General features: G+C 42.3%; 1 protein-coding gene across 1 annotated transcript; it reads right to left on the minus strand.

The window, feature by feature from the left end:
* Positions 1-89: 89 nt before the first annotated feature.
* Positions 90-14,376, minus strand: RPP30 (ribonuclease P/MRP 30kDa subunit; the record flags this gene model as incomplete). The annotated part of the gene is made up of 7 exons (XM_010136929.1): positions 90-119; positions 3,583-3,699; positions 5,746-5,835; positions 12,487-12,558; positions 13,115-13,189; positions 13,896-13,952; positions 14,268-14,376. Coding segments are annotated over 7 exons (550 nt in total), but the record flags the coding sequence as incomplete, so codon positions are not given.
* Between the last annotated feature and the right edge of the window lie 301 nt (positions 14,377-14,677).

Genomic DNA, 14,677 nt, shown 5'->3' on the forward strand with positions numbered 1-14,677 from the left:
TTAATATGTTTAATATATAATTAAAGCTGTATTTTCAACCACAGATAAATCCTCAAAATGTTCTGACTTAAGAAAAATTTCAGACTTACTCTTTCAGCTGCACTAGATATAACAATGTTCTGGAAAACAAAAGAGAACAAACATTCATCCGTCAGACAGCATCAAAAAACGAAAAAAAAAAATCAGCAAGCATCAAAGACTTTATGAGCATTAGCTAAGTTCAGGTTCAGAGCCAATTAAACATCACAATATCTGATGCCCTCAGATGCAGCGAGCTCCACAGGGAGCCAATCTTAACTTGGAGATGCAAATAAAAGCAGGTTTATTAATCTCCCTGTCCCCTACAGAGAGATGGGCACAGGGACAAGCCCTCCCTTGCAGTTACAAACCTCTCACAGACAGATGTGAGTTGAATAAGCACAGCACCCATCAGAGGGATAGGGTAAACATATAAATGTCAGTGATGACATTAAGCAAGTGCCTGCCTATCAGCCTGTATCTCTCACAGTGGACTTTAAAGGGACCTTAAAGGTAAAGAAAAAATGCACAGTTGCCCACACTGTGTGAACAAGTGGCCCCACACAAATGACAATTCAGCCCATGCAGGGACAGAAATGGACTCAGGAGTCCAGAAAACCCCAGAAGCAGCTTACAAATAATGTCATTAGACAGTTGGGTGCTCTCCAGTTTTCAGCCTACTCTCTGTGTAGCAGCACAACACAGTCCTAACTTCAGCGTTCACGTTGGCCTTAAACTCACACTGGTTCAGAAAACCTATCTGCAGCTAGGCAGGGGGTGCCAATTCACGCCATACACTCACTCCCTCAACACTGGCATCCCCATGAAAATCACTAGGCAGAGAAACATCCTTCTCCCTTCTCTCCCAAAGGGTTTCTGCAGAACAGGTACGTGACTGCTTGAGGGCTGGCAGATAGCACAGCTCAGCTGCCAGCACTCTTCTGATGTTAAACCTCCAAGGATGTTCACCCAGGGAGAGACTGTTTTGCATATGTGAAAACTTTGAAGCAGCAAAAAAATTCCTTGCACCTTTTATTATACTCAATAAAAAGCTTTGGGAATTCCTGCTTGAGTGGGTGGGAATGGGAATTGTACTGAGGCAGCGAAACACTTTCTCTCTCTGACGTGAGCACCACCAACACATCACACCACCTCCAGTTACAAGGCGGGGCTTGTGATCCCTTCTCCACACTGCTTGGCTGTCCTGCCACCTTCCAGCACAAAAAGCGGGGCAGACACTGGAAGAAAATGCTCTGGGCGCAGCTGGAACTCAACATGTAAAAGAGCTTTTTGCATGGAAGCAGCTGCGTGTTCACACTGTGCCCAAGGTTTCCTCACGTGCTGAGGAGGAAAGGATGGGACAGACAACTCTGCCTTAGCATAAAGAAAGCCAGAAGCAAAAGCAATACATACATCAGAGGGACTTAACAGCACACATCATGATGGAGCCCAGGATATTTCTTTCTGCATAGTTCACCTTTAAAATGTCTGCACTATGGCTCCCAAGGGTGCTTTTGAGCTTCAGTGGTGCTGACTGCAGGGGTTTGCTGGGAAAATCCTGCTCTGAGCTGTAGCAACCAACGCCTGTCTCCCAGGCTCGGAGAAACTCCAAGAGCAGCTGTGTGAGCCATCTTGAACCAGCACAGGCTTATAGTTCACTGCCGTGCACTGGAGATACCCACCCCCTAACTGGAAGCCAGTTGCCTTTGAACCAGGGGGAGTGTAAGACAGGAAAAGGAGTCAAGGGCAGACAAAAAAAGCACTGCTAGTGAGTGGAGGAGATGCAGGCAAAGTGAAATCCAAGGGAAGGGCTACATGGAAGAACTCAAAGGCAAAACATTATCTCCCCAGGTAAAGGAGACAGCAGCTGTTCAGTGCACTGCTCCAGGGACAGGACTCACTCTCAGTTACTAAAACACAGGTGGTGAGGGACTGTGGCTATGCACACCTTCTGTCTGGCAAGGCAGATGAGTACCTCCCTCATACCCTGCACATTTTAACATGTTTTAAGGACTCTGCTCAGCACCCCAGGGTCTGGGGACACCAGTAAATTACTGTAAGTTTATCCGCCCTACTAGAAGAGAGGAAGAACAAAGGATCTGAAAACTGCTACAAGTTTAGCAACTATAGGTTACAGAGGTCAAGAGCTGCGTTCCAGGTGCCAATGCAAGCAGCCTATGGACCAGCCATCCCACGCCTTGTTAGAAAAAGGCCTTTGCATAACTGGTGAAGACAAACTGCCAGTAAGGGCTAATAGCCATCTCTGCTGGCCCACCAGGTACTAAGACTGAAGGCAAAAGAAAAAGACAAGCTAGCAGTCCTTTCCCAGCTCTTCTAGTGCCTAACAACAACTTGTCATGCCTATCTCCAGGTGATTTACCTTCCAGGCACAGACGATGCACTAGATTGACAGATGCATAAAGAAAGGGTATCAAGCACAGACTGAATGCCTGAATGTCTCACTTGCTCTGTTAGTGACACCAACTCAGCTCTCCAAATCAACAACCACGTAAGAAGCACATCTTTAACTGTGGAAAAAGGAGCACTGGCAAAAAGGAATCCCAAAGGAAAGGGGGTTTGTGTGTTATGTACCTCATTTCCAAGTTAGTGTTTTGTGCAATTAACTGCCAGAGCTTGGCTTCTCAGGAAAGGCCGTGCAAATATTCACTTTCTTCTGTAGCTTCAAGGCAATTTATCTGTTTGACCCACTCTGCTGTCCTATAAAATAGGCTCCCATGCCTGAGGGGAACTGAAGTAACATACATCTTGGAAGGCCAGTTAAAAGCAGATCGTTTATCTCACTTCAGACTAGATTTGCAGGGTAATGCCCATTTTGGCTTCTCTGGACTAGCTAAATGTCACAAAGGCCGTTTCCAATAAAGGTGGCGGAAGTTACAACCTCTTTTAACTTGGATATGTATTATGATATGTTTCCCTGTTAAAAAAAAAACAAAACAAACCAAAGCAAAAAACCATTGCCTGAGAGGACCCAGCATGGCAGGCAGCTTAGCCTGGAGGAGGTAAGGTATGAAAGCAATGGATTACAGGCATCTCAGTAGCAAATGTTACTTCTTCCTTGGGTTTCAGTAGCAGGGAAGAATGATCTGACTGCAGCAAAGCTCTGGCTGACAGCCAGTTAGCTGTTGGGTTTGGTTTGTACACTAGGAATTTACTAACCATTTAACAAAACAAGATTTCTACTTTTGTCTTATTATTTTCTATCCCCCATACTGAAGGTAGGAGCTTTTGGTCAATCAGAAACATAAAAGTGTAAATCTTCAATCCCTGTCCTTTTTTTTCCTCCCTTTTGTTTTGGGTATTGCATACCATATTAACAGGTTGTTCCAAAAAAAGAATCTAACAACTGACAAAAGCATCTGACAACTTAAGAAGAAAGCATGCAGTGGTGCATGGCTGGAAGTATCTGGAGCTAGAATAATTGTGTCCTTGTATTAGCAGGCTTCAGAAACCCCAGCATCAAACTCATTTAAAATGGCTCAGTCTGTACAACTCCAAAAGAATTCGAACTGAATTAATTAGATTGCTTTCACTTTGAGAGCTTACCTTTCCTTTGCAAATCTGCATCAGGCTGATCGCATTTGAAATTGTGTATCTTCTCATTGTGGAGTCTTTGATGGCAGGCGTGTAAAGAAGTTCAAAGTAAATGCCTCGATCTATTGCCTTCATGAGAGTGATCAAAAATCAAAAGGAAAAAAGCATAACAATCTAACAACTGCTGCCTATTATTCATGTAGCTTATTCTTAGTTTAACTCTGTTGTATGTGAAAAAAATTCAGGTGAAATTGTTCTAGCAAAAGCACAGCATAGCATGGAAGGGGAGGGAGAGGAAGGTTTCACTGTACAGGTATGTGTACCTGAGTCTTGGGATGACAGACAGATGGGGTTTAACAATCAAAGAAATCCCAGCCACTTACTAGCTGTAATTGGGTTTCTACTATCACAGAGTTCGGGAGACAGGTAACCACTGCTGGTCAGAAACAAGTCCTGAAATTTTGAGGACTGTCCTCCTCTATCCCCACTGCTTCCCACAGTACCCATGTCTTGCAGAGGAGGAATTCGTCCTTGCATACAAGCAGCAGTGAGGACCCTTCTCTCCCGTCTCACAGCATACTCTGGCATTTGTGACAACATTAAATAACAGTGAGTCACAGGAAAGGTTCCAAACAGGAATACTGATTATATTTTCAGTTGCCTTAAAAATCATTTGCTATCTGTCAAAGTACCTCACCAAAAGCCTAGTGCTCTTGTTTTTCCAAACAAGAATACAGAGAAAGGTTAAGCAACCTGGTAGAGGACAGAGTGAGTTAGCGACAAAGACACAATTCAAAGCTAGGAGAAATTTGTTCCATAGCCTCTACTACATTTGCCTGAAGCGTTACTCTATGCTTTATACTCGTACTATTTAAAAAAATACTGTTAGACTCCAGCAACTGAATACAGAAGGAAGTAATCCAGCTCCCACTCATGAATGACCTCTGCATGCAAGCACAACAGAAACTATGTACACATCAAATGATCCACACAGAACTACTTGACATCTGCAAACAAGAAAAGAAGCCTGAGTTTATCAAAACCAAAACAGGTGATGACAATACACCAAATTCCAGTCAAGCAGATTTTTAACCTCATCCCCACCAGTTCAGCTGCCTGCCAATCTGTCCATCTGGCATCACAAACACCAAAAGTGACTGCCCCAGGATGCAGAAAACCAGTCTGACAGACTGCCTTGAAGTTGGGAATGTGGAAGCTGAGAAGTAGCTTGGAAGGAAAATGTCTCCAAACACAGGGCTCCAAGAGCCACCCAGCCACAAACAACACTTCACACAAAATCATTATTCCAAGTGGAATATTGAATTTTTCAGTCTACAGCAAATTCCAAGGTATTACTTTTGTCTGTTTCAGGATTAATTCCAGTCAGTTTTTAATTTTATTCTAGGTCAAACTTTCTGTAGAAGAGCAAGTAAGATTTCTAGCCAACTCCAAATTTAAATTTTTAAGCGCTAAGGACTACATCAGCCAAGAATGCCCATGTGGAATGAACCCTGACATACACTCAGATGAAAAAACTACTTCACCTAAGAGCATGTTCAGATTAAGCTTTCTGGCAAACCACCAACAGCAGTCAGAATTCTATTAACAAAATATCTGATCCATGCTGATGGTCATCTTCTGTCCCACAGCAGATATTTAGCAATTCCACATTTGCTTCATTTGCCAAGACATTCCTTTGTCTAAGTATGGATTCGATACAGATGTCCTCCAAATAACTGGCATGACACCACTCTTCCGAATTAACGCTGTAATTCACATTCTCCTGTTTTTTAAATCACAGGGCTGTTTATCTCTTCTGACACAGCTGTACCACTCCCGGTTTGGAAAGCAGCTTAGTCAGCAGCCACACTACATCTCACTAGTTAGCACAGTAGCGGACTTAAGGCTCTGCTTCCATTCCTTGGGAACACCACTTCTGCCTTCCTAAGCGGGGGATAGGATCGGAAAAAAAGAAAGAACATACATCACTGTGTATTAAATGCTGCAGTGAAGGCCTTGAAATTAAGGACATCTGAAACAACATTGTACATTATGCAAGAAAATAAAAGAACTACTTGGATGGGAAAGGTGGGAGGGAAATGGCAGGGAATTCAACTCAGACTGACATTAAATACACAATTTAACAGCAAGAAAACAATTTAGATGTAAATTTACCATATTCACAGGGGGCCTTCGGAAGTAGAATGGCAGCTTTTCTGTTACATTTATGCATACTAGGTCCACGTCTAGAGTTGTGCAAGCAATCTACAGCAAAGAAACAGGAACAGATTATTAGATATGCCCGAAAAATGCATAACCATCTTCAGGTGCACTAATATTCTCCTTCATTTCTTAAAGCCATAAATGTCTCTCCAGGGTGAGATCAGTTAAAATGAAGAGGTACTGTGCTTCGCAGGCATGTCAATAAAACAGCAGGGCTACAGGTGCACAGCTTGAGCATTTTTGGCTTAAAACCTAAGCCTTATCTCAGTTACAGAAATACCTTTCCAATAAAACTATGACCATTCCAAAGATAAGACTTATTGCTTTGTGTTTATCTGACATCAGACATGTGTAGGCAATGCTTGCTTTTGGCAAAAGAACTCAGAGCTAATGAAGAACAACCCCTATTTACAAAGGGACAGCCCAGGAACTGCCCCTTGCCCCACCACTCTCTAGTTCCAGTGTAGCAACTGTTTGTTTTCAGGATTAATTATTTTTACCAGAAGCAACTGTGAAAAGATTGAAAGAGCAGAATGTTACAGAGTGACTGGTGGTGCCGCATGCCCAGTACTGGAGGTGAGGCCAGTCCACAGGACCTCACGTTCCTGGCTGTGGGGAATGTACAACTTTCCTGACTTAGCTTTAACTCAAACTACAATTTACAGCCTGTATTAAAACATGAAGGCACGAACAAAGGGCAGAGAATCTCCACAGTGACAACCAATGAAGAGCACATATGATTACATATAATCTCATGCACACAAGATATGGAGGAATTATATATGCCTACCCTGTAAAGATGATTACACAGGGCCAGATTAATGTCTGCAAGCAGTGTTGTAACAATGACAAAACAGGCTGAAGAAGTTGAAAAGGAATTTTCTATGCATAAGGGAACTCCCTGCATTCAGAAACCTGCCAGCAACTGCTCCAAATACACCTGGGCCAGGCGCCAACCATTCGTCCCTCCTTGCACTAGCATGAAAGCAGTAGGGGCCGTGAGGAGTCGCAGGGCTGGGCTGCTCTAACGCAGGGCGGCCTACTGCTTTGCAAACTAGTCTTCTACCAGTTTGTTCCCATGAAATTTGGATGGAGATGAGAGCAGAGGCCCAGCTTCGGGAATGTTTCTTAGCTGCTGACAGCACTCCCTCCTACACAGGAGAGCCACACGCACATGCAGACAATTCAAAGATCCAGCAAACCACAAGGTTTTACATGTTAAAATGTGTCTACCAAGGCATTCAGATTAAATTTATCTTCATGCCCTACCTTTACCAGCTCTGTTAGGCAGGACACAGCTGGAATCTACTGAATCAAACTAGACTTGCATGTGTAAGTTCAGCCCAACTGCAGTCAGCTTTAACACCTCTTCTTACACGGAGTACAAGCTACCATCTAGACAGAGGTGACTTATGGAAAACACACAGAGCAAATTGCTCTGAATCACATCCTACAAAAGATGTCAGTGAGGCCATAAGAAATTCAGGAAGACAGAAAGCTGAAAATGAAGGAAAGCAAGAGTAGACATCAGAAACATGCCCTGTGTGATGAGAAACAAGTCTTCCTAATCAGCTCCAGAAACACTGGAAAACTCTTTTTCCATTTTGCAAATTGAGCACAGTAGGAAAGGGAGTGACCAAAATGCCAGAATATCTACAGGATTCCAGTGACAAGAACATTTCAGAAAACACCACCAAAGGAAAAACAAGATTAAGAATCATACTTCCCCATAAGAAGGAATTCCTACACTGCATGGAAAGTCAGAGATGAGATTTCTCCAAACACTCCAATGTTCAGCCTAGCTTTGGCTCCTGGACAAGTCACACACACAAGCAAGTTAAGGCTACCCTGCCTGCTGAATGGATTTGAAGTGCAAAAGCTTCACACGGAAAATAACATGCAGCAGTGGCACAGCCCAGTGTCCGCCCCGCTGCTCCGCAGGCAAGAGCCCCATCTGCTGGGAAACTCCAGACAGTCAGAAATAAATAAATTCACCACTGCTTGGATGGCCTGAAGCAAGCTTTGGCAAACATTCTAGGAATAAACATGGAAATTTGACTTTTCATTACATCCTCAGACTCTTACATAAGCAAGTTTTTTTTAGATAGTGGTGATCTGCTAATTGCTTATAAACAGGCAGAACTAATATCATTAAAACAGTCGGATATCTGAAAAATTTTTGAAAAGCAACAGGCACAGACCTTACTATCGGAACAGAGTGGTCATTCCTGTGGCAGCCCAAAACAATACTCTCTGGAGACTTAAAGAAGGAGAATGTTCTATAATTATCCTGGCAAACACAGCATCCTCACACCCCTGCGGACATAAATTCTTTGGAGAACTTGAACATATCCTCAGTACATATCACTGCCACAGTCACAGAAAAGCTTCCCTGACTCATGTTCGAGGGAACAGATTGGTTTTGGGCCATGCTAAAATTAAAGCACATCTCCGATGGTCTTGAATTTCTTTCACAAAGCCATGAAAAGTCTCGCTCTGTGGAGAACAAACCAAGTGCCAAATTGTTGGTGAGAAAGATGGTGCTCTTGAGTTACCAACAGCCCATTTTAAAATATAAGGTTAATTTGTCGTGCAAGACCCACTCTAGAAGGCCTTATCCTTATCAGTGAAAGATCCGTGAGTTGTAAAAGCCAGAGGTATATGCTGAAACTCCACATGTAACATCACTTGTGCGAGATTCCCTGTTGGTACCTCTACAAAATTGACACAGCTACCCCCAAAGAGCTAGAAAACCTAAAATCTTTAAGCAAAAATCAAGCATGCAAATCTGCCCTGAATGTCAACATGTAAGGGTGAAGTCCTTCACCTTAGCTTGCAAGAAATATGCTTGGGTTCCCTCTAGCTCAAAGTGCTGCCAGTATGAAAGCAATGAAGAGGGTCTCATCAACAATCCTGCTTCCTCCCAGCACGCTGTCCACGACTTGCGAGAGTATCAGCTTAAACAGTCACTATCTGCATTGGCCAGCCCCAAGCACTGCTATCCTCTTTGTACCAGCACAACTATCTTGGCTGAATGCTGAATCAGACCAGGAAAGTAGCTCAGCCTGTGAAATCACTAGGTACAAACTCTGACTACTTTTCAGTCAAAAGCATGTTCCTCAAACCTAACTGCCATGCAGTGAAGCAAGCGGCTTCACCAGCAGAGCAGTCAGAGACCTGCAGAAACGAGTGGCTGTTTGTGCCAGCTTAAACACTGCTGCAGCTGGGCATCCAGCTGCAGCAGAACTCATGATATGGCTGAAAATAAAAAATAAAAGAAATTTTTCCTAATATCCAACCTAAATCCCCCCCTGGAGCAACTTGAGGCCATTTCCTCTCATCCTATCGCTTGTCACTTGGGTGGAGGAGAGACAGACCCCCATCTTGCTACAACCTCCTTTCAGGTAGCTGCAGAGAGTGATAAGGTCTCCCCAGTCTCCTTTTCTCCAGGAGAACAACCCCAGTTCCCTCAGCCACTCCTCACAGGACTTGTGCTCTAGACCCTTCACCAGCTTTGCTGCCCTTCTCTGGACACGCTCCAGCACCTCAATGTCCTTCTCATAGTGAGAAGCCCAAAACCGGACACAGTATTCAAGGTGCAGCCTCACCAGTGCAGAGTACAGGGGGACAATCACTTCCCTGCTCCTGCTGGCTGCACCATTGCTGATACAAGCCAGGATGCCATTGGCCTTCTTGGCCACCTGGGCACACTGCTGGCTCATATTCAGCTGACTGTCAACCAACACCCCCAGGTCCTTTTCTGCTGGGCAGCTTTTCAGCCACTCTCCCCCAAGCCTGCAGCACTGCAGGAGGAAGTCTAGTAGGAACCTCATACCACTGGCCTCAGTCCATCAACCCAGCCTGTGCAGATCCCTCTGTAGAGCCTCCCAACCTTCAGAGCACACAGCTGCCTAACTTGGTGTCATCTGCAAACTTACTGATGTTGTACTCCAGCCCCTCATCCCGATCGTTGATAAAAACGTTAAAGAGAACAGGCCCTAGTACTGAGCACTGGGGAACCCCCCCCAGGCCCTTTTCTGCGGGGCACCTTTCCAGCCACTCCCCCCCAAGCCTGCAGCACTGCAGGAGGAAGTCTAGTAGGAACCTCATACCACTGGCCTCAGTCCATCAACCCAGCCTGTGCAGATCCCTCTGTAGAGCCTCCCAACCTTCAGAGCACACAGCTGCCTAACTTGGTGTCATCTGCAAACTTACTGATGTTGTACTCCAGCCCCTCATCCCGATCGTTGATAAAAACGTTAAAGAGAACAGGCCCTAGTACTGAGCACTGGGGAACACCACTTGGGACCAGTCTCCAACTAGATTTAACTCCATTCACCACCACTCTTCGGTGGTGAAATGAGAGAGAGACCTTTGCCCACAGAACATCACAGCATGCTCCTCCCCTGCTAATTACCTGGCTTCAGGTGCTTGTTTAAACACATGATAAACTGATTGAGCTCACTTGAAAAGCGAGATACTACACTGTGGCCAGAGACAAAAAGAAAGACAGTGGAGAGTGGACCTCAAAAGTAATTGATAATTCTTTGCCTCTCTCACACGATTAAGAGTCCTAAAATCTTGCAAGAGAAATAAAAGCAATCAGAAATGAGTTTCACTAAGTTGTAACTGTTATAATTAATGCTTGAATTCTTCTGCTGAAAGATTCTTAAAAGTTCTCCTTCTTCTATAGTCTCTGGCTTTGTACTTTACTTGGACAAGTTTTCAAAAAGGAGAGGAAATAATTTAGAAAAACAAAACACAAAAATATTTTAATGGGTCAAAACAGGTACTTAGCAGTACCAGAAAGCAGCTTTAATTTATTAGAAAAAACCCACAAACCAAAACCAAGAGACTCAGTTTTATACTTAAAAGCTCTCTGTGAAAGTAAGTCCTGGCACTCCTCCAAAGAGATTCACATTTGCTTTTGGTGTCCCTGTGTATTCTCCACACTGCTTTAAGCTGCACACCTGCTTGCTGCCTGCCAAGGCTAACAGAGACAGGACGCTTCCACTGACTCTTCTGGTTCAGTTGTTGTCGTTATTTATGAGCTTGCAACAGGTCAAATGTCACAATTTTGGGTTTTACAAGAAAAACATGCTGACAAAAAGATAACTTGTTTTCAGATGTTCCACTAGATCAGATCACTCACATCAGCTGTTACCAAGTATTTGAGAACAATTTAATTAAAAATATGAGAGAGACAGTGATAACAAACACCTATCACTCAACATGCCAAGCTGAAATCATTCTGCCTTGGATGGTGTTTTAGAACTAGGATTTTTTCTGGTAGGAAGGGTCTATTCAAGATATGGCAGCTATGGATAAAAGTTAGAAGACAACAGGATACTTGGTGCTGTTAGGAACAGCTGAATAATTACTGCCCATCGCTGTGTTTAGGTATCACCTCTACCTTCTGCTGTCAAATGCCAGAAAAAGAACTGAACCAGTTCATGGTCAAACACACTTGCCACACCTTGTTTTTCTAAAATAATAGAAGTGATAGAATATTGAGGAGTTTGTTCAAAACAATTTCTGTTAAGATAAACCAATGTGAGAAACAACAGTGCTGGGCTAAGGTCAAAAATTAGTCCCAACTAAGATTTTGAAAATTATTCACACCCACTGTTTTCTCTCACTAGTACACCTGGAGCACTAGCACTGCTACGAGTGTCAGCATCTCTTCTGCAATACTGATACAAGCAACACCTTCAAAGACTTACAAATTTTTGCGGAGGCAGTTTTCAGTTGCAAGTTTCTCTGAACAGTCAGGATAAAATCTGAGTAAATTACCGTCTGCCCTACAAGTATTTCCCTTGAGGCTGGTCTACTTTTGTACAGCCTCAACAGTTTACTTGGCAGGCAAAGTTACAAACACATCATGAAGTCACAGAAGTGAAGCTTCTTTCACTCAACTGGAGCATCCAGAACACTCAAAACAAAACTAGAAATCTGAGTCTGGCAATGGAGCGAGGGCTGTTATGTTTAATCAGGCATGTTTACTCTTGGAAATTTTATTTTATAAGATGGTATGACAACCGGAACTAGCTTTGTCTCATTAACTCTTACTCTGCTTTTGATTTAAAATATATTAAAAGGAAAAAAATAAAGAAAAAGAGATCAGCTATTCATAGGGATGAACTTGCATGAGAAAACCTAAGACTAAAAGGAAGAAGGTAACTCTCAGAACCATGTCCATTCCGCTTTAAAATCCTGCCACTTTCCCTGGCATTTCAGAGAGCAAGAACAATTAGTGCTACCAAGACAGCAAACGTGTTTTGGGGAAGCTGCCAGAGTTTGAGAAGTTGAAGTTCAAGACAGTTTTCTACATGCTGATAGTGTGTGTGTATATATATATATCAGAAAAAAAGATGGATGTTTTCTCTCCTCAGTAGAGAGGAATACTCAGTAAAGACACACAAAGGAAACCACAGTGCAAGGGCTAACAAGTCCATTCATCAGGTAGATGTTTTAGACTTTAACCAGTCACCTCAAGGCCTTGCAGCCTCCTGCAATCCCTCACAACCTTCTCAGTCCATCAACTGACCAGGCAGCCCATGTTGCTTAATTAGTCCCATGACCTGCAGGACTGCATAAAATGGAAAATAAAATGAAAACAAAGCATGTACTCAAGCGAGCCCAAGGCACTAGCAGTTACTGAATGAGTATTATTGATCAGATGATTGTACTTACATGGAACAGTTTCTCAGTCTTCGGAAATACTGCTATGATGTCATATAACCTTATATTTGCAGATGTTGATCTCTACGAAAGGAGGAAACAATTACTACCATGAATTCTGGCAGATGCCAAAGCTACGCACAATGATTACAACCAAAATGAAAAGAAAAGTCCTTTTTCTCTTTCAAGTAGTAAAATAAAGTCAATAATCATTCAGCTACACACCAGGTCTCTGTGTGAGCCATACCATGAAGCCATTCATTCTCATTTTGAGGCTTGCCCCGCCCACCTAGTAAGGCACTTACACCTTTTGCTTCAATCACGGACCACTAAAACATAAAGAGACACAGGGCTTGTTCATGGTTGTCATCGTCTTCGAGTTTACACACAGAAATCAAAGAACTGAAGAACAGAACTGTTGTCCCATATTAACAAATGATCAACAGAAGCTACATCCAGACTTGTAAGTCTGCATATCTTTATGATCACATTATTTGCTAAAGATGTGATCTGAGAAATCACTGCTGAGTGTGTGTCCTATAAAATCCACTAAGTTCCCTCCACGCAAATTCCAAGGTTTCATTCATTCAATGAGAAAAGGAAATAAAAATTACAAAATAAATATACTAAATATACTTGCCAAGAGATTACAGTGGGAAGGATCAGAAACAATAAGTGTTAGCCGGGTTAAGACTTTAATTCTTTTAGAAGTCCCCTACAAAAAAGAAATAATACAAAAGACTTAAAAAGCTCTGAAGCAAAAATCTGTGGTAAATTTCCTTGTCTGCCATGAAAAGAAAACGGTGCCTTGCTCATGTTCTTGCCTATATTCATTTTCTAAAATCTGTAGTTATGCTTTCTTATTTTATATTGATCTGTTTGGTACTATAGCCACCCTTTACGAAGAAAGACTTACTGTTTCTCTGAAGAGGGGTCAATAGAAAGAAGAAAGACGGAAAGAAAGAAAAAGTAAAATCATGCAAAAAAACCCGAGTATGTTTTAAAACTGCTATGGTTTCCCAGGCAGGCCGCAACTGCCAGCTAAAGCAGTTCCTGAATTAACATATGTCAGTGATTTGAACTACAGACTTGGTTTATGATACCCAAATCTTGCTCCATCAAAATGAAGAAGTTATTTCCAAAACTCTCGTTTCAAGAATTATATTGTCATTATTCAACTACCAGAACATTCAAAATTCACACAAAGTGATTTGATTTCTTTAATGATTTCTTAAATAATAAACAGAGCCTACTTTAACATGAGTGTATCATTCTTCCAATGCTAGGAGTTTTAATCAAGCTATTGACCAATTTATCTTTTTTGCTTTACATGGAATACACGAGGTCACATATACAAACACACCAAGGTAAAAAGTGTAACTCAGAATAATAATAGAGAGATAGACCGTAACTAGACCTACTTGTACAACAGGCAAAGATGGAAACAATTCTGAAGGAGATACTGGCTTGATGATTTCCTTAAAAGAGAACAAAACAGTTGTTCAAAACATTGTGGTTTAAGTTTACAATGTAAACAAAATCTTTATTCTAATCCTAAAAAGAAATCTGCCATGCTGACAAAACTTTTTCCCAGGGACAATACACGGACCATATTAAGTTACCTCCAGGGCAACTATACTGAATTATAAAATAGGAGTTGTGACACAAATGCAGCCATTTCCTCTTGTGCCTAGATGTGCATTCTGCAGATAACACTACTGGGAACATGCAATAAGGCCTGCAGGTTTACAAGAGAAACCAGACTAAGAACAAATAAACCCAATGAAGATTACCTGTTTCTTCTCTTTGAAATCGACAACATGATTAAGAGCAACTGCAGAATATCCCACTGAAAAAGTAAACACGTGGTAAGAGTATTTGGAAACAAATCCAAACAGAAACCTGTTAAAACAGTCAACACTTAAATGTCTCGAAATTAATAATCACATGCATATTTACCTTTCACATTATTTTTTTCCTGAAGATTAATTCACCCAAAAACTGCCTTAAAAAAAATTTGCCTTCTAATACAGCCCAGCTCTGACACCAGTTACTTGATGGCAGAGCTTTATGAACAAGAATGCCTGGGTTTGAGGTCCCCTAAGACCGTACCCTAGTTTGGTCCTGTTGATGACTTTCTTCAGGGAAAACGGTTAAGGACATTCGGGATAGTTGTTAAAACTGCAGACAACACCGAGCTGGG

This window comes from Buceros rhinoceros, unplaced genomic scaffold (genome assembly GCF_000710305.1).
Source record: "Buceros rhinoceros silvestris isolate BGI_N320 unplaced genomic scaffold, ASM71030v1 scaffold32595, whole genome shotgun sequence".
NCBI classification, from domain to species: domain Eukaryota; kingdom Metazoa; phylum Chordata; class Aves; order Bucerotiformes; family Bucerotidae; genus Buceros; species Buceros rhinoceros.